Source organism: Trichoderma asperellum, chromosome 3 (genome assembly GCF_020647865.1).
Source record: "Trichoderma asperellum chromosome 3, complete sequence".
Lineage (NCBI taxonomy): Eukaryota > Fungi > Ascomycota > Sordariomycetes > Hypocreales > Hypocreaceae > Trichoderma > Trichoderma asperellum.
The window spans coordinates 910,280-926,787 of NC_089417.1; the positions used below are offsets into that span (position 1 = coordinate 910,280).

General features: G+C 50.0%; 6 protein-coding genes across 8 annotated transcripts; 3 read left to right on the forward strand and 3 right to left on the reverse strand.

Moving 5' to 3' along the window:
* Nucleotides 1–948: 948 nt before the first annotated feature.
* TrAFT101_004895 (uncharacterized protein) lies at nucleotides 949–1,182 on the forward strand (the record flags this gene model as incomplete). The annotated part of the gene is made up of 1 exon (XM_066127315.1): nucleotides 949–1,182. The coding sequence occupies one exon, from the start codon at nucleotides 949–951 to the stop codon at nucleotides 1,180–1,182; it is 234 nt and encodes a 77-aa protein (XP_065983426.1).
* A 26-nt stretch (nucleotides 1,183–1,208) lies between these two features.
* TrAFT101_004896 (uncharacterized protein) lies at nucleotides 1,209–1,796 on the forward strand (the record flags this gene model as incomplete). Its single annotated transcript, XM_024908294.2, has 1 exon — nucleotides 1,209–1,796. One exon carries the CDS (start codon nucleotides 1,209–1,211, stop codon nucleotides 1,794–1,796), a length of 588 nt encoding a protein of 195 aa, XP_024759737.2.
* A 5-nt stretch (nucleotides 1,797–1,801) lies between these two features.
* Nucleotides 1,802–4,093, reverse strand: TrAFT101_004897 (uncharacterized protein; the record flags this gene model as incomplete). Its single annotated transcript, XM_024904023.1, has 2 exons — nucleotides 1,802–1,904; nucleotides 3,954–4,093. 2 exons carry the CDS (start codon nucleotides 4,091–4,093, stop codon nucleotides 1,802–1,804), a joined length of 243 nt encoding a protein of 80 aa, XP_024759736.1.
* Nucleotides 2,445–7,947, forward strand: TrAFT101_004898 (uncharacterized protein). The gene has a single exon (XM_024909914.2). The coding sequence runs from the start codon at nucleotides 4,779–4,781 to the stop codon at nucleotides 7,260–7,262; it is 2,484 nt and encodes an 827-aa protein (XP_024759735.1). The 5' UTR covers nucleotides 2,445–4,778; the 3' UTR covers nucleotides 7,263–7,947.
* Nucleotides 7,948–8,082: 135 nt separating this feature from the next.
* TrAFT101_004899 (uncharacterized protein) lies at nucleotides 8,083–11,329 on the reverse strand (the record flags this gene model as incomplete). Its single annotated transcript, XM_066127316.1, has 8 exons — nucleotides 8,083–8,322; nucleotides 8,387–8,562; nucleotides 8,630–8,926; nucleotides 8,990–9,193; nucleotides 9,244–9,814; nucleotides 9,871–10,611; nucleotides 10,667–11,199; nucleotides 11,272–11,329. 8 exons carry the CDS (start codon nucleotides 11,327–11,329, stop codon nucleotides 8,083–8,085), a joined length of 2,820 nt encoding a protein of 939 aa, XP_065983427.1.
* Nucleotides 11,330–11,697: 368 nt separating this feature from the next.
* Nucleotides 11,698–15,429, reverse strand: TrAFT101_004900 (uncharacterized protein). Of its 3 annotated transcripts, XM_024900308.2 has the most exons (7): nucleotides 14,576–15,429; nucleotides 14,270–14,292; nucleotides 14,077–14,094; nucleotides 13,525–13,864; nucleotides 12,600–13,354; nucleotides 12,317–12,513; nucleotides 11,698–12,248 (listed from the first exon to the last, which is right to left on the reverse strand). In XM_024900308.2, exons 1-7 carry the CDS (start codon nucleotides 14,769–14,771, stop codon nucleotides 12,197–12,199), a joined length of 1,581 nt encoding a protein of 526 aa, XP_024759733.2. In that variant the 5' UTR covers nucleotides 14,772–15,429; the 3' UTR covers nucleotides 11,698–12,196. The 3 variants fall into 3 exon arrangements, with proteins under 3 accessions (XP_024759733.2, XP_065983428.1, XP_065983429.1); XM_066127318.1 differs by having other exon boundaries at nucleotides 14,270–15,429; XM_066127317.1 differs by lacking the exons at nucleotides 14,077–14,094; nucleotides 14,270–14,292; nucleotides 14,576–15,429 and having other exon boundaries at nucleotides 13,525–13,965.
* Between the last annotated feature and the right edge of the window lie 1,079 nt (nucleotides 15,430–16,508).

The following is a 16,508-nucleotide window of genomic DNA, read 5'->3' on the forward strand; positions in this document are numbered from 1 at the left end:
GAAGAGAACTGCGCCGTACAAGCACCCTTGAAGCCATCCCGTGTGCTCATCGTGGACTGCTAGATGGACCCAGCGTCTCCTATCGTGTGGCTGGTTTCACACCTCTTTGGTTTTGATCAGTTGTCACATTTCGTCCTCGGCGCTGTTGCCTGGGTTTGACCTTGAGCTCATTTGAGCGCGGCCGCTTTGATGCCTATGCCTATTGTCCCCCTGTGGGTACGGAGGCGGTGGTGCAGATACAAGTACGCAATCACCATCGCCGCCAGACACCACGCGATGGGCACTGTGCACCCTGTGAGTGTGCCAAGTTAGCCCACAACCGATGCGACTTCACCACGGAGTAGTCCGAGCGGTTATGCTGCGCGTCGCACTGAGCGTACCATGTTTCTGGGCTCGCAGCCAGGAAGACTTCGGGCGATCATCAACCCGTTCTGTCTTTATTGTGCAGCGCTTCGCACAGCATCTCAAGCTACTGCGCCTTACTGGCAGTGTTATATAGCCGTGCCAGGGCTTTGTAAGAAAGCTCAGGCGGCTGAGAATCTCGAGGCCATATCACAGAGCCCAAACGCTGCCTCTCTGTTCGACATCTTGCTATTCTCGGTCTTCGGAAAAGAGCTAAACGAAGGTTCTCGGATGAATCTTACTGCTATCTTTCGTGCTAGCCCTTTTTCTCCGCTCTTGCCATTAGGACCCCCCAGGTTCTAGTTCCTCTAGTCTTGGCTCCATCTTGTCTCCCCATCTTGTCTCCGCCATGCCGGTCTCACTCAGATACCTGGGTATTCCATGCTGTTGACCCAGCGGTACATTTACGACATGCCCAGGCACGGCCTTGCGTCACGAAGCACAATTAAATGTTGCAATCTTCCGGAGACTCCCGATCGCTGGCCTATTAGGACGGCGCCACGCGCTCTCTGGCTCGTCTTTGTTGCACATTGCCGCAGAGCCGCCATGGAGCTGAGTGTTGGCCAGGGTCCTCTCCAGCGCTTTGCTCGGCTCACCAACACCCGGCACCCGGTACTCTCTCCCCAATCTGGTGCCTCGGGCACTGCTCCGTATTTTTGCTACACAGCATGCCGATATGCAGCAGGTGGTGAAACTATGCCGCAGCCGCTCGATGCGGGGTTGTTTTCAACGGCCTGCCAGTATGTCAACATCTCTACCATCTTCATCACGTCTATCTAAATCTTAAAGTTCTAAATCTAGAGGCCATGTTTGGGAGGAAAGAAGAGCCTATAGCAGTTTCTCTTTGTTATCTTGTCCATCTTTCCTTTCATAATATATACAGAGAAGAAGAAAGGACGAGAGAGCAAAGGGGATACAGTTCGGCCACATTTAGTTACGTGGTTATCGAAGAGGCTGTATCAAGTCCCGAGAACCGAAGCTTACACCTTATCCGCTCTATAAAGAGCAACAGAGCACGGAGTAATGGGGATTGGGGGCAAACGATGCTTGCAGGGACAAGTATGTACAAGCACGGGGCATTCTTGCATTACTCGTATTACAGACGGCGGCTCACTCGGCTCCAACCCGAATGTTTGCTCCACAGCGTGAAGCAACTCGAGAGATTCGTCACCTTTCGGCGCCCTCCTCAGCGGATACAGCCACGCCATTGGCGCCCACGCGCAGTGCGGCATCTGCTTGTCCTGCTTGCAAGGACCAACCACCTCATGCACGAGCAGACACAAGCTCTAGGGCTTGGCATTCGACTGTTTAGACGGCAACGTGCAGGGTCGTCCTCTTCGCCTGCGTCATTCCGTGAGCAACAGCCCTGCCAGCTCTCCTTGTCCATCTCTTGATGCTACTACGGCACTCTATCGTTCCCGTCGGGGTCCCGGCCGGCGGTTCGGGGGACAGCCTCGAATCGGTCAAGTTTAGGCTCGCCCACCACCTCTTGGCCGCGGCCACTGAAATTTGAATGAGCGTGGTGGGTGGTGACACGTTAGCTTCAGACGCCACGCGCTTGATCGCTAGAGCGAGGCAGGCAGAGGGCAAAAAATGAGCCTAATTTCATGCGAGGATCCCGACTTTTTGGCCATCCTCTGAGAGCGTCCTACCAAGCTAGCACAGAGCCACACAGTACCAATTCATCCGTTTAACCAGGCGAGATGGTTTATTATTGTGGATTTCACTCTGGTTAGGGTACCAAGCAATACTAGCAGCAGTGCTAGTATGGTACTCTGTACTGCTACTGCGAGGACTCGCCCTGGCTCGGCCTAACAAGGGGCTCTGTTGAGAGCGAGAGCGTTGCGTCTTCGTAAGAGAGTATGTTGACCACTACGGAAGAATCCGTCCTACTTGCGGGGTTGATGCTACAGCAATGTTCGTCATGCGGACGCGCTAGAATGCAGAGAAGCACTGTTTGTGCCTAATTTGGCGTTCCAGAACAAGCGCGAGCTCGCGGACGAAAGCCTCGACTACAGTTTTCAGCTTCCACAACCGCCACGTCGGATTCCTGACGTTGCTGAGGATAAGCGCTCAATCTGATCAACAATGACGGACGCTTGTTATTGTTTAGCGGTGCGAGCACACATCAGAATTTCTGAGAGGGGATTTCGGGCCACGCGGCATGCAAGCGACTTGATTTTCCGGAACAAGCACGCAAGTGCCTACAGTGGTGCGGCGTGCCCAAGCAAACAACGTGTGGATATGCGGTGTGCCTCATACTAGGCACAGAGCAGTAGCCGGATCCTACTAGTAGCAGCAGTACCCTTTTCCCAAAGGCGAATCTTGTCTGGAGACGGCAGCAGCAGCCAGTCGGCATCGAGGAAAATTGGCTAAAAAGCTTACCATCCCCTGTCCACGGAGCGCTGGTGCACATCATGTCCCGAAATAGGCGGATTCGGCCCCGGAGGGAGCCACATGCCGTATGAAGCTTGGCAGGCCTGGCCAAATGCGCCTTGATACAGGTTTGAGCGGTCCGTAGATGGGACGACGCGCGCCGTATTATCACCATCGTTGCGAAGTAGTTTGTGTGGCTCGTTCATTTTCACCTCGCTTCTGTGCGTGTACGGAGTAGGGGTAACAGAATACCGTACCGGTGACCGCCAGCTTCATTATCTGTGAGTGGGGTTGGTCGTCGGATCGGAATCGCCGTTTGTCAACCATCAGTAGAAGCTGTTTGGATTCCGTAGTGCGAGTATAATACAGCAAACTTGGCTCTTCGCCTGCTGTGCGTACATGCAGCGAGGACTCTGGGCGACCCAGACGTTTCAAGGATATACCTACTAGGAATTTGGGTATCTGAAGACAGCCATCTCTCGATCAACTGATTTGCTTTGGTTGACTATTCTAGAACCTCTTTTTTTCTCCCTTCTTTTTTTTTTTTTTTGTGTGTGTGTGCCAATCGTCTTTACGTTGCAGCACGCACAGCTGTCTTGCGAGTATGAATAGAGTCTGGTAAGAAGCGTGTCGTATTGTGTTTTCGGGCTGAAGCGGCTCCATATCCAAATCTAAACAGTCAAATCATCGGAAATTAACAAGGGAGAAGAAGAGAAGCTGACGAGGAAGAGCAACCCATGCAGCGAGTGTGCGGCGGTGGTTCGCGGCGCGGCATGACATATGACCTGGGAGAGACCCGGTAGCAGGCCCGATTGATCACGACGGGGGTGGTGCCGTCCCTGGAGTCAATGCAATGCTCCAGCGCCCAGCTGGCGCTCGAAACACACATTAGCCTTGGCTGATCGCGACTGGTCAGTTTCTACCTGTGCTAGAGGGTGGTGTGGCCTTGCCAGCCCCACGCCTGCCAATCCAGATATATTTCCGAATCTGCTTTAATGGGCGGATGACGGAGGAGCACGCATACTGGACTGATACAGTACCAGCACATCGCTGCTGTAACCCGCTTGGGGCCGCGAGGCGATGCCACTACCAGCGTCTACCTGCTAGTATACCTGCACCGAGTCGCCGCCTCCCTCACACCCCTCCTCCACGCTGCTCTTGCTTGCTTCACATACCAGACCTGGCTCTCGTCGCGCGGCATTGCTTGCATCTCGGCAGTCACAGCATCGGCCGCCGTCTTAAAACGACCAGCCAGCCCCTTCCAGGCGTCTCTTTGGCCTCTTTGGTCTCCTTGGTCGCGAGCGTCTTCGCCCATCGTCACCTCCGGCGGCGCACCTTTTGGGCCTGGGCACCAGCTCCCGCTCCCGTGCTGTCTGTTTGTTGCAGTTGCTGAGCGCAGCGCAGACCGCGTCATCGCCGCCGTGTCCCAATTTGCACATGTCAGATGCCGGCTTGCCGTCTTTGCGACAGCTTCACTAAACGGGAGGGCCGCTGTGGATTTTGCGAGCCAAGTCCTTCAACTGCAGTGCCACAGCCGAAGCTCGATATAGATTCTGTCCCATATCGCAGGACAGGACCAGGTCGGAGCCGGCTGAGGCGCCGTACGGATTTGCCCATACCCAATCAATAGTTTGCATTTCGAAGCAGCTTTTATTCCTTGGCTAGCCTTGTTTTCGTTTTGCGTTTCCCTTCTCCCCACTCTCCCCCGTGGCCGTGGTTCTCGCTTCCCTCTTCTCAGCCACTTCGCTCCCAGAACTCGGCGCCGCCATCGAGCCGTTGGTTCTAGAAGACATCGACGGCTGGCGTAATACAGGCCCCCTCGAATACGGCACGCGGAGTTCCTTTCCGCTAGTGCCGAGAGCCAGATCGGTTGGGTCACTCAACTGCCTAACACAGCACCAAACTTAATTCTGCATCGGTAAAGCAACGACGGACGGGTCTATCAACGTTGCAGGCTGGTGGCTTGGTGTGCTTGGGCTTGATCAAATCACCCCGAAGCCATGGCAGAAACATCGCACAATCCTTATCCACGATCTCCCAACCCTTCAACTCGGTCATACGACTCGTCATCTGTCTCATCTGCAACGTCGCCCCGGCCTCCGTCGAGGTACCTTGGAAGCATGCTGAGTGCAGCAGGAAGACCAAACCCGACACCGCCTCAGCCCCTCGGCATCCCAACTTTGCCTCCCGTCAACCAGGGCTTTCCGCCTTATGCGGCCATGCCGCCAACTTCCATCATGGGTCGTGAATCTGTTGCTTCAACCGACTCTCTGGTAAGTAGCCAAGGACTTGGGGGCTCCCAGCTGTCGGGCACCTCAGGCGTGCAAGGGCAAAAGAGGGCGTACCGTCAAAGACGGAAAGATCCCAGCTGCGACGCATGTCGAGAGAGAAAAGTCAAATGTGATGCGACTGAGACGACGAGTTGCTCTGAATGCTCTAGCCGAAATGTCAAGTGCCAGTTCACCAAGGAAACAAATCGGAGAATGTCTTCTATCAAGCAGGTGCAGGATCTGGAGAAACAGATTGAAAAGGTCCGGCGCGACAATAACAACCTCCGTCGGCTGCTGCAGGAGAGAGATGGCTCCATGGATATCGATGTCGAATCAAGAGAGCGATCATCTTCCCAGATGCCACCTCCCATCGAGTCTGAGAGCAGACCGCGCAAGAGGCCTCAACCAGTCCCTGATCTTGCCCTGGCAAGAATGAACCTACGAAGCTTCTCAAAAGGCGTTTGGAAACCTCCGGCGCTGCACCGCCTGTCAGCACCAGCCGTGTTTGATGCTCCTACGCCGGAATTGCCCTCTCGTCAGGTTGCCGACCAGCTGCTAAACACATATTATGTTTCGGCGCATACCATGTTTCCCATCGTTCATTTGCCTACCTTTAAAGCTATGGTTGATGATTTATATAGAGCGAGCCCACCTCGTATGCCACCGGGCTTCTTGTGTTTATTCTTCGCCGTCTTGGCAACCGGCAGCTTGTTTACTACCGAATTGCCTGCGACCCCTGTTACCTTTTACAGGCCTGCCGAATTATTGGAATCGGCACGCAAGGCAATAGATCCCTGGTGCAATCATCACACCCTCGATGACGCAAGAGCTCTGATCCTCATAACTATCTGCCTTAATGAAATGAATCTGAAATCTGCGGCGTGGAACTGGCTGGGCAATGCTGTGCGCGTTGGCCAGGATCTAGGCTTGTATTTCGATTCGGAGACTTGGCCTGTGATTGAAGGAGAAATGCGACGTAGGACTTGGTGGGCGATTTACATTTTAGACAGGGTATTGGCCACCGAGATGGGCCATCCGTTTCTTATTGACGATGCAGATTGCAGCCTTGATCTGCCGGCTGCTGTGGACGACCAGTATATTCGAGATGACGGGATGAGAGTTCCTACCGGGGCCGAACCGCTGACGCATTCTCTTCTAGCCGTTATCCATGTTGTGCGGTCTTACACCTCCATCATGAAAGCCACTGACTCTCTCACAATACCGCCTACACAGCTTGCGAATTTTGATGCGCATTTCAAGAAATGCCTAAACACTTTCCCTCCAGCCTGTGATCCGGCGAGCACAGTGGCATTGGCGCCTCACTTCTTGGCGCCTCTTACTTACTTGTTCCATGCACGACTGCTCCTCCACCGTCATAATTTGAATCCTAGCTGCGATGTCGATACTCGCCTTGCTGCTATTGAAAGCTGTATGCACATTGCGATAGAGACCGCATCGCTGATTAACCGAACGGGATCTCCTGCTGATGGTGCTACTGCGCTTTTAACAACTCACATTTTTCGCTCTACTCTATTTTTGCTATTGACTGGATACTTGGACCATGCCATCACCTGTATCCGAGCTTTGGCGGCAATAGATGCCAGGCGCGATATTACCACTGCCTGTGGGAGGTACCTTTCATTTTTCACCTCAACGTTAAGTGTCAAGCGAGGGGAGTATTCAAGCCATATAGCAAGAACAACATCACCTCATGCCTTTTCATCTGCAAGATCTCCGGTAGATCCATCAACCCTTTTGGTTTCGCTAGCTAGAGACGAAGAGCTTATAGCATATGTCTCCGCCGACCTTCATGCTTCACCTTCAAGATCTTGGGTTTGGAACGAAGGGCACGATCGCGATTATCCGCCCCCCAAGTTAGATGCTATTCCATCTGGCGGGCTTGGACATGCCCTTTTTAGTACAGTAATGAGAACTGGGTTGAGTGAAGAAGAGCGCAGAGATTGGGGCGGATGGTCTCAGCTAGAGACGGCGGTTCGAGCATTAGGAACGACTACTCATGCCATAAGCAACTGGACAACTCTCCCGCCTCCTCAGGTGAAGAGGGAGTCCCCAACACCAAGTATGCCTGCTATTCAACGGCTATCAGATGCCCCTCGGTATACTTCAGAAGTTCCAAAATATGGTAGCGAACCATCGAGACCGACTGCTAGTCCAGCAGGCAGAGACAGGCTAAGCATTGCGAATATCATATGATCACAATGAAGAGCGATAGGAACTTGGAAATGATACACGAAATCTAAGACGAAACGCCGTTCAATTTGAATTTTTCCACTACCTGTATTTTTTTTTTTTTGTTGTTGTTGTCCCTTTATTTTGCGACTTTCTATTGGGTAAAGGGGGTCACGGGAGAAATCACGACTCGCCTTTTTTTTTTTTGAACCTTGGAATTGTTCTTACCTATTGGATTTGGAAAATAAAAAAGTGGTCGCAGGGACGACATTTGATACCAATCTACTCTCACGCATACCCATCGATGTGGCGATTGCATTGCCTCCCCCCCTTTTTTTCATTCTTTGTTACACACGGATTTGGAAAGAGAAGAAGCTTCTTTTTTCTTCTTCTTCTTCTTTATATATACATATACCAATTCTGCCTTTTTTTTTTTAATTCGTTTCTGTTTAAAAACGTTGTCAAGCACGGACGCAAGAGTAGGAGATACCACGAGAGCATTTTTATTGTGCTTTACCCATTTTCTAGCCCTCTTTTCCCTTTCCCTTGTCTCTGTTTTTTTATGATGAAAGCGTGTAGTGCATTTGTCTTGTATGTGTAATGAGGCTTCTTTTCAAGAACACATGCGATATAATAAATAGCCTGTATACTATTGACTGGTATTCGATTATTGATAGCAAGATAATTTCACCCTTACGTACACTCTCACGCTCATCTCAGTCCTTACTCCTAAATGATCACCATCGTCGACCGTCTACTCCAGGTCTGATACGGCGCTTGTCCATTATTTATTTTATCAACCCTCAAAGTATGCGTCTGCAAATGAAAAAGAGCATACAAAAACTCATCGAGATACTGCCGTCGCCATTCGCCCAAGTCTCCCGTCAAATTGCAACTGGGCAAATTTATCATGCAGCATGTCTCTCATCACACCGCCATCATCAACATAATTAGCTAGATTCATGGCCTTCAGCGACCAGCGATGGCATGCATCTGCTTCTCCTCGGACGTAGTATTCGATACCATGGTTAAAGGTAGTGGCGACAAGCCATTCTACTTCAGCAGACGGTAGCTGATTTCCAATCTGTGAAGCAATGAGGTGAGTTTATACTACTGCCGAAAACGTCTTCTCATAAAGGGAAACCTACTTCGTTCGCCTCGCTGGCTATCTGCAATGCTTGTTCAAGAAGCTGGAGAGCTGAAATGTCGTCCGTTCCCAGAATCACTTGAAACATGCAACGAATGTATTTCATGAGTTTCTCGTAATCAAACTTCTCCAACTCGAAAATCTCATTAATTATTAGTCGCATGGTTGAAAACATTACTAGGGGCATATGAAGTTAGTTTTCTCATCCACGAAGTGACATGGACGATTTTATCTACGCGCTAACCTTTTGCCGGGGCTCTGCTTCTCAGTATGCAGTCCCCCATTGCTTTGTAAGTGACTTCGTCTTGGCATGTCTTTGCTTTTCGAACGATTTCGTTTAAGGAGTCCCAGTTTTTCAACGCAGTGGCCGCTTCAAAGTCGAACACAAGCAACGTAGAGAGCTTGGCCATTAAATCTATTATCACGCTTTCATATTGAGTCGTATCAAATTTGATCTCTAACATGGCATCGAATTCCCTGATGTGCCGTCTAGCTTCAAGGTAGTATTGTAATTGGTCATCTACCTTGTCTTCCGTTCGAGCTAGCGATATCAGCGCTGATGAGACAACAAAGTGACAACGCATGGCCATTATTGCTATCTCACTGCCGTCAGATGCGGGTAAATCCTTGAGATAGAAGTGTGAAAAAGCAAGGCAAGCTTTGAAGATCCGGATAGTATAAGGAACCTCCCAACTTTCGCACTTTAAAACGCCCAAATTGTATGCATTTTTTCGAAACCAGTGTAATTCAAACACAGTAAACACTTTGTTATCGCCGTCTTGAGGATTCTGTTCAGCGCATTCAGCTGCTACATTCGTAGAGTTAGCAAAGACTTCGCATGAGGATGTTGAAAATTACCTTTCTCAAATAAATAGCATAAATCGTCGGCATATACCGTGTTCTGAAGATGAACTTTCCCCGTATCGTCATCTTCTTCAATTAGCTGGATAAGGCGTATTGAACAGCGTAATATTGATGGCAAATTGCTCGGCGTCACTTCATTGCCATTCCAACTTCTGATAATGGCTTGAAGTGCCGCCAAGGCACATTGTCTATCTCCTGCCTGTTGTGCCTCGCGGATACATGCATACAATATGTCCCGACCTTCTGAGCAGTCGGAGAGTTTACTGAGATACTCGATGCTCTCGCAGCCAAGCTCATGATCCTGGTCAATGAGGGATACTTTGAATGTGAGGTATCTCGTGAGAAAATGGTTTTTAACATTATCAGGCATAGAATGAAAAACTTGTCGAGCTTTTTCCGTATCTCTGAGATTCAGGGCACATGTGATGAGTTTTCTGCTAAATTTGCCCTGGTTGGCTTCGCCACTATTAATGAATATTGTGTGTAGGGCGATCGAGCACCAAGCCTCAACAACTTCAACAGGATCGTTGGAAACAACGGGTTCTATTTTATTCCATATGACCTTCTATCCAATTAGCACAGATAATGAAGTATATGCGAATGTTTTGGACTTCAACTCACAGAGTGCGCTGCACCAGCGATGTCAGACTCCAGGGGCTCTGAAAGGCCATCGTAAACCTTGTCTAGTAGATTTTGAAGATCTGTCAAGGCTGAGATAGAATCGGCATCGTCCACTGTATTCATCCAGATCCTTCGCACGATAGTTTTACCCATCCATTCACTATTCTTTGATGCAATGACGTGCCGCAGCAAAAGCTCATCCAATAGACCGCGCGCCAGGCGATGGTTTCTTTCTCTCAAATTCTTGAGATGATGTAAGAGAAAGATGAAAGTCATATCGGAATAGTCAAACGATCTAACCATGCGATGGAGTACACCAGAGTAGGCTTCAACATCAAACACTACTTCTGGTGCTTTCTGGAGAAGCTCAAGGCGCAAGTGCAGTACCAGCGGCTTATCTCCAATCTCAGACTCAATATATTCAATCAATTTATCAGCTTCTTGAAAACACTCCTGTGAATCAGTGTCAAGAAGCCCGCGGACGAGTCCTTGAAATATTGCCAATCGCAATTCCAGCCCTCTGACTGAAAGTTTATCCAGCGCTTGACGACATATAATATCATACGCACGCTTTAACCACTTCACAGCCATACCATAGTCTCCTTTTGAAGAAAGATCATATCCAATGCGATGAAACGTATCAGCTATGATCTCTGCAGAGCTAGCATCAAGCGCCGGTCGAAGATGATCAATTTTTCCAAACATGTGCTCTGCAACGTCGAGCCTATCTTCTTTCCAAGACTCTCCAACTTGTTAGAAAGGCATGCCAAAAGTATATGGAAGGGCGTATACATACCATAGCTGTCCTCATTGCCAAATATTCTGCGTCAAGTTTCATTCCTTTATTTTGTCCGATGGAACCTAAGGATTCAACAGAGATTGCTTTGAGACGTTCCATCAACTCTGCAGCTTTTTGTAGCGCTAACCTAGTTGAATCCAAATCTGATACTGCCATGCAGAATTTAGCGAGTTCCAAAGCCAGATTCATAAGATCCACGGCCTCAGATGTGTCGTCTTTCTTAGCTCTGCCTGCACTTCGGCCCAGTTCCAGCATATTCAAGGCGAAAAGTCGAGCCTTGGCGACCAGCTTGGTGTTCTGCCCCGGTTTAGTCGCATCTTTCCCTCTTTTTAACCTTACGCAAAGATTCCATAGATTACCCCCGTGTCGTTCGGCATCTTTGGCCAAATTTGAGGGCAAATGGCCGCCTGAGCCTGGCTGGATTGCATGATGAATCTGCTGAATATGATGACCCGTGTCCGCGATGAGCACTTCGATATCTGTAACTTCTAGGGGATCACAAAGCTTGGACTGAAGAGTCGCGGAGAAATCTATAACCATAGACCCGTTAGATGATTATCTAGGAGCTGTACTGATGAAGGCCGCGACGTTGAGATAAGTACCTATGAAAGAGCGAACTTTTCTTATCCTCGCAGCGGAAGCAATATCCTCGGGAGGCATGTTGACGACGCGAAACGACGGCACAGAATGTGGTGGAAGTTGAGATATGCGAGGTCAAATGCCTTGATTACTTGATCACACAGGTGTCGCACTGCCTGGTATCACAGCAGTGTCAAGAAAAGAAAATGCCAGTCACAAACAATAGTATCACACAGACAGCCATAGAGAGGGAAGAAAAGGAGAAGGCGGAAAAAAAAGGAGGGAAAGGGAAAAGAAGCGAAGTCACTGGGAAATGGCCTCACGCAAAAGTCAGCAGCACCACTCCTTCCTCCTCCCATCAAAGGGAAGCTGCTCCCGCATGCAGGCGCTTCAAAGCAGGAAGCAGGTACTTCTGCACAAGTACTACCTACCTACTATAGGTGCTATACGTGTGTGCTTCTTCATCAACTCTGGCCTCAGCCTCCCTTAGTGCGTGCTCGTTGCAGTAGCAATTATCCAATTAAAACACTACTGTATGTTCAAATAGGTTATGTACCTGAAGTCTCTAGCCAACCCAAAAGGAAATTTTCCCATTTTCATCAGCATCAGCCCCAACAACTCTCCGCAATAACTTCTCTGCAACAACTTCAAGGAATCTAGACAGTGCATAAAGCATCATTGAGATACGTTGAGAGGATAGAAGAAGAACAAAAAAAAAAAAAAAAAAAAAAAAAGACAAAAGCAATATCGAAAATGTTTGCGCCATCAGTCATGCCCAGGAATCCAAGGCGTAGAAGCTCCCTTTTTTTTTTTGTCCCCCAGCCTTTGCTGGTTATATAAACCGGTCCTTCCATACCGTGTCCAATATGTCGTCCTTTTCTCGTCCGAGCATAATAAAAGCTAAAAGTAGCAATAAAAAGTGTTTCATTAATCGGAAAGTATATTATTTCATGATACAGGAGGATCGTGTGGCAAGAAATTGCCAACAATTAGCGCGGGCCTATCAATTTTTTTTTGTCAGCTTCTGGTTTGATGCTTGCTCTGTAGTGTCCGTAGTAGACAACTCACAACTTATGTTCATCACGCCGTATCGTAAAAGAAAAACAGCACTTGATAATGGGATGATCTGAGGAATCACTAGGATTCTTGAGGGAGCACGCCGTCAACAACGTATCATGTGCCGGATCAAAGGCGATGGTGCCAAATTCCTCCCAATATCGCACCATGGACTCTTCCGTGAGGATCTCATGTAGCGCGATTTTGCCCTAAACGATCTTGTTAGTATCTTTGCCTATTTGTTGCCAGAAGAAATTGTGTCGGGATATAGAGGGAGGAGGGAGAAGACACTAACATCTCGCAGCTGATCCACTGGTACATTAATCAGCTCTGCCATCTCCTTATTTCCTCGGAAGATTTCTCCCGTTCTCCTCCAGCAACACGCCGGTACTGCCATACTCGCAAATACCCGATCGTAGTCCATCAGCTGTTTCTCAAACCACATCTCTACGTACACGAGCTGCATGTCCGTCAAGCCCTGGGCCTTTTCTCTAAACTTGGGCCGAAACTGGTTGATCGTCCGCAAAATCTTTTGTTTTGAAGAGGGCGCGATGTGCCCGTCCAGATATTTGCCGAGCCGTGCATAACCGTTGATATAGTTAAAAGGTTTGAGTAAGCCAGCATCGTACTTGGCCTTGAGCACGCGAGACATACGCTCTTCTGGATTATCGTTTCCAGAAGGGTCCGCAGCCTGGAGATAGTATTCCCGCGTCTTGTCTTTGTCAGACCTAGTGGTTTTATTATCGACATTGGGAGGAGGTAGCATGGACCCTCGAATATGTTGTGCCTGTAGGGAGCCACCTGCTGCTAAATCATTGTTACTACCAAAGCTGCCAAGCATCTCTGATGCCCCTCCTGGCCGGTTAAAGGCTGCACTATTCTGAGCTTCATTAGAGGCAATATTGCTCTCGTCGAGAAGGCTGTTGTGTAGAAAGTCGTTGAGTAAGTTAAACTCGTGAGTGACCTCGGGTCCAATCATGTAGTTGGGATTATAGGTATTCATCTCATGGAAATTTTGCGCCGTGAGCCAAGCATCCGAGAAGCCCGCAACTGCTTCGCTGTTAGTTACCCAAAACATCATAATCGTGACAGAGAAACTGGGCTAGAGGACGGGCAAGCATTTTGATAGAATGGAGAAAAAGGACAAAAGAGCGAATTGCAAAGGTAATTAAAAGGGGAAAGGGGGGCTCCCTTTTTTCTTTTCTTTTGGCAGGGCTTACATTGATTCGCGTTACCGTTGCTGCTCAACGCGCTGGACTGCAAGCCCGACGAAGTGTCGGGTTGCACAAGAGACAATGGATTGCCTTGTCCAAGCACGCCTCCAGACCCCATGCCCGAATTTGCCCTCTGCCTGGCGCCATCGAAAGCTGGGGGTGGGCCCATGGCGCTCGAGATGGAGCTGTGACCCAAATCAGACTGCGACATGGTGTCGGAATCATCTACGGAAGCTGTTGAGGCGGTTTTGGCGGTAGCCGTCTTTTTCTTTGGCTCTGATTCGCGGGGCTCATCGTGGCAGAGGTGGCCAATATTTCGCTTAATGCATCTAGTACATGGCCGCTCCTATCCCGGGCATTAGCATGTCGAATCAGAGTGTTTGGCCAGTAGGAAGAGTGGTGGATAGAGAGGGGTCTTGAATAGTCCCATGAAGGCTGCCGTGGCAGACGGGAAGAAGAGAAGGAAAGAAAAAAGAAAAAAGAAAAAAAAAGAAAAAGGAAAAAAAAGAGAGAGAGAGAGAACCCCTCTGCGGAGGTTTATGCAAGAGATGTACTTACAAGATCGCATGTCATGTGCTACTCGCATCCAAGTTCCAATCAGTTAGCCACAGTCCCTTTTCTCTTTTTATCTCCTTTTCGTTACATGTAAAGAGGGGAAACGGATGATATGCCAGCCATGCTTTTCATATGCAAGTAGCATCGCATCACATCACATCCCGTCTCCTCTCCTTCCAAAGCGGGTCAGACTTACAGATCTGCGACAATACACGCAAGCTGCAAAGGCAGAGAGGGAGAGGCCGGCAGCTACTCGTTAGCCCATGCTGCATACACATATACACACGCTCGACATTTGCGCCTCCAGAGTCACCGGCCACATGAATTCGACCGAACTGAAGGCGTGCGGAGGAGAAAAGAGAAACAGAAACTGGCAGCAAAGCAGCCCGTCGTGTTCCAAGGCTGTCGGCTGTCGGCTGCCCTCCTTCTCAAACTCCCTCGGGAAACATGACGATAACTGGAAAACAAAAAGGGGAGGGTGGGAAGGCAAGATCTTGCGTACCGTGGTTAACCTTGCGTCTCTTCTTAGGATTCTTCCCTGCACCTCCAGCCGCATTGCGATCCTTATCCTTGTTGCGCTCGGCCGCATCGCCTTTAGCAGCCAGCCTGCTTCGCTCCACCACCTTGTTTCCGCCTCCCTTGGCATCCATGGCGCCCGACGCCGTGGCCGTGGTACCGGCAGCCTTGCGCTCACTCATTGCTGCTGTGCTCGCTCAAGGTGCTGCCCCCTTTCGTATATGCCGTTTTTGTTTTTTTGTTTTACTATTGTCCTTTGTCTTTGTCCCTCGGAATCTCTCTCTCTCATCTCCCGACTGCTCGGTCTCCCATTGGACCTATCCGCCTCGGAAGGGTTACGCAAACACGACAAGACTGCAGATCATCGAGTGGGAGGGAGGGAGAACAAGACGCCGCAACTGTCGATTCGAGCGGTCCCGATGGCGCAACCAGCATTGCCCGAAGCTGTGCGGCCAGCCCTTTTCCCACAGGAAGGCGACGCAGGGTCTCCCCCGTCAACACACGAGGGCAAGAGGAACAGACGCAAAAATACAGACGAGGAAAAAAAGAGGTCGTGTGAGGTCCGACCACCAGCCGATCCGTATGGCCGGTCTTCGGGGGGCGCAGACAAGCGTCGTCTCGTTCGGCCGGTGTTTCGTGATGAATCAGGAATCGCGGCCCTTTTGCCAGGCAGGAATGGGATGCAGACGCAGAGTTTGGCCAGCAAACCGAGATTTAAGTCGAGCACGAGAGCAGGAAGCGCATCAGCAGGAAGCGCAAAAGCGCAGCTGCGTTGAGGCACCCGGGCCTTGTTCAGCTGGGCGGCCCCCCCCAAAATCCTCCCTTCCGGTGGGGACCTGGCACCGAAGCCTTTTCGTCTCGCGGGGCTTGGCGCTAAAGAACTGGGCGCAGTACCTGCGCTGCGCTAACTACCTAGGTAGGGCCCGCGAATTGCAGCCAGATGTTGGCAGGTGATGGGCGCTGATGGGCGCTGCTGAGCCGCTGTACGGGAATCCCTAGACAGCCTGGAACGGGCAGGCAACCTAACTGTAACCGCCGTAACTCGTAGGGGAGGGGGGCCTCAATGTCGCCCAACCGCCCCAATTTGCTGAGCTGCATAACACACGAACAGGTAACATCCAGCGCGATATTGATGGGTTTTCCCTGGTGGTTGGTCCCTGTCATATTTAATATCCGCATCCTCATTGGACACTGCGATTTAAAGCTTTTCTTCATCTCTTCTCTGCCCTTCGTCCCTCTCATCTAAAGCACGACACCACTAGGAAATCAAGATGATGCATGCTACCAACACATACAGCCTGCCACAACATCAAAACTGTCTAGCAGGCTTTTGAAGCGCTCCGCCGGGCTAATCGCCCTCCCGTCCATATTCCCGGTCCAGGCCAGCCACCGGCCTCACGGGTCGGATGTCGTCGCTTCGCTCGTCCCGAGCTACATGACATACATAGTACATAAACCATGCAAAACCACATGCAGGACCTCGGGAACTACAGGCATGGGTCAAATATTATACAAGGGGCTCAAAAGATGGACATCAAAAAGGGCCTGCCCATGCGCTCCGGCAGTAATCTCTCCCTGTCTCGTAAGAATGAATGAATAATTTAGTAATAGCACAGCCCATTTTATTCATACATACTTGGCCGTAAACAAAGGAAAATTAGGAATATAGATCGGCAACATATAGGTACTATAGGTAGAATAGACAATTGTCTCCGCGGCTAATGGCAGGCTTTCCCCAGCGCTGAGTGCCTTCTATCCGGCACTTGCTTCGACGATTTTCGCATCGCATCGGAACTTCTCGGGTCGGCGCACCTCGAGGACACTAATAGTATTACATAATGCCTCTGTCTTTGACGGAAAATCGCGGGATAAGCCAAGCTGGGATTTCTAAATTTGGCTGAGTTATAATAGTATCAGTA

Bases quoted from the DNA above. Each gene is read 5' to 3' on its own strand.
- TrAFT101_004898 (XM_024909914.2), top strand. From the start codon at position 4,779: ATGGCAGAAACATCGCACAATCCTTATCCACGATCTCCCAACCCTTCA.
- TrAFT101_004900 (XM_024900308.2), bottom strand. From the start codon at position 14,771: ATGAGTGAGCGCAAGGCTGCCGGTACCACGGCCACGGCGTCGGGCGCC. The intron at 13,355-13,524 runs GTAAGCCCTGCC...ACAGCGAAGCAG, and splicing joins CAACGGTAACGCGAATCAAT to TTGCGGGCTTCTCGGATGCT. The intron at 12,514-12,599 runs GTTAGTGTCTTC...AAGATCGTTTAG, and splicing joins CAGTGGATCAGCTGCGAGAT to GGCAAAATCGCGCTACATGA.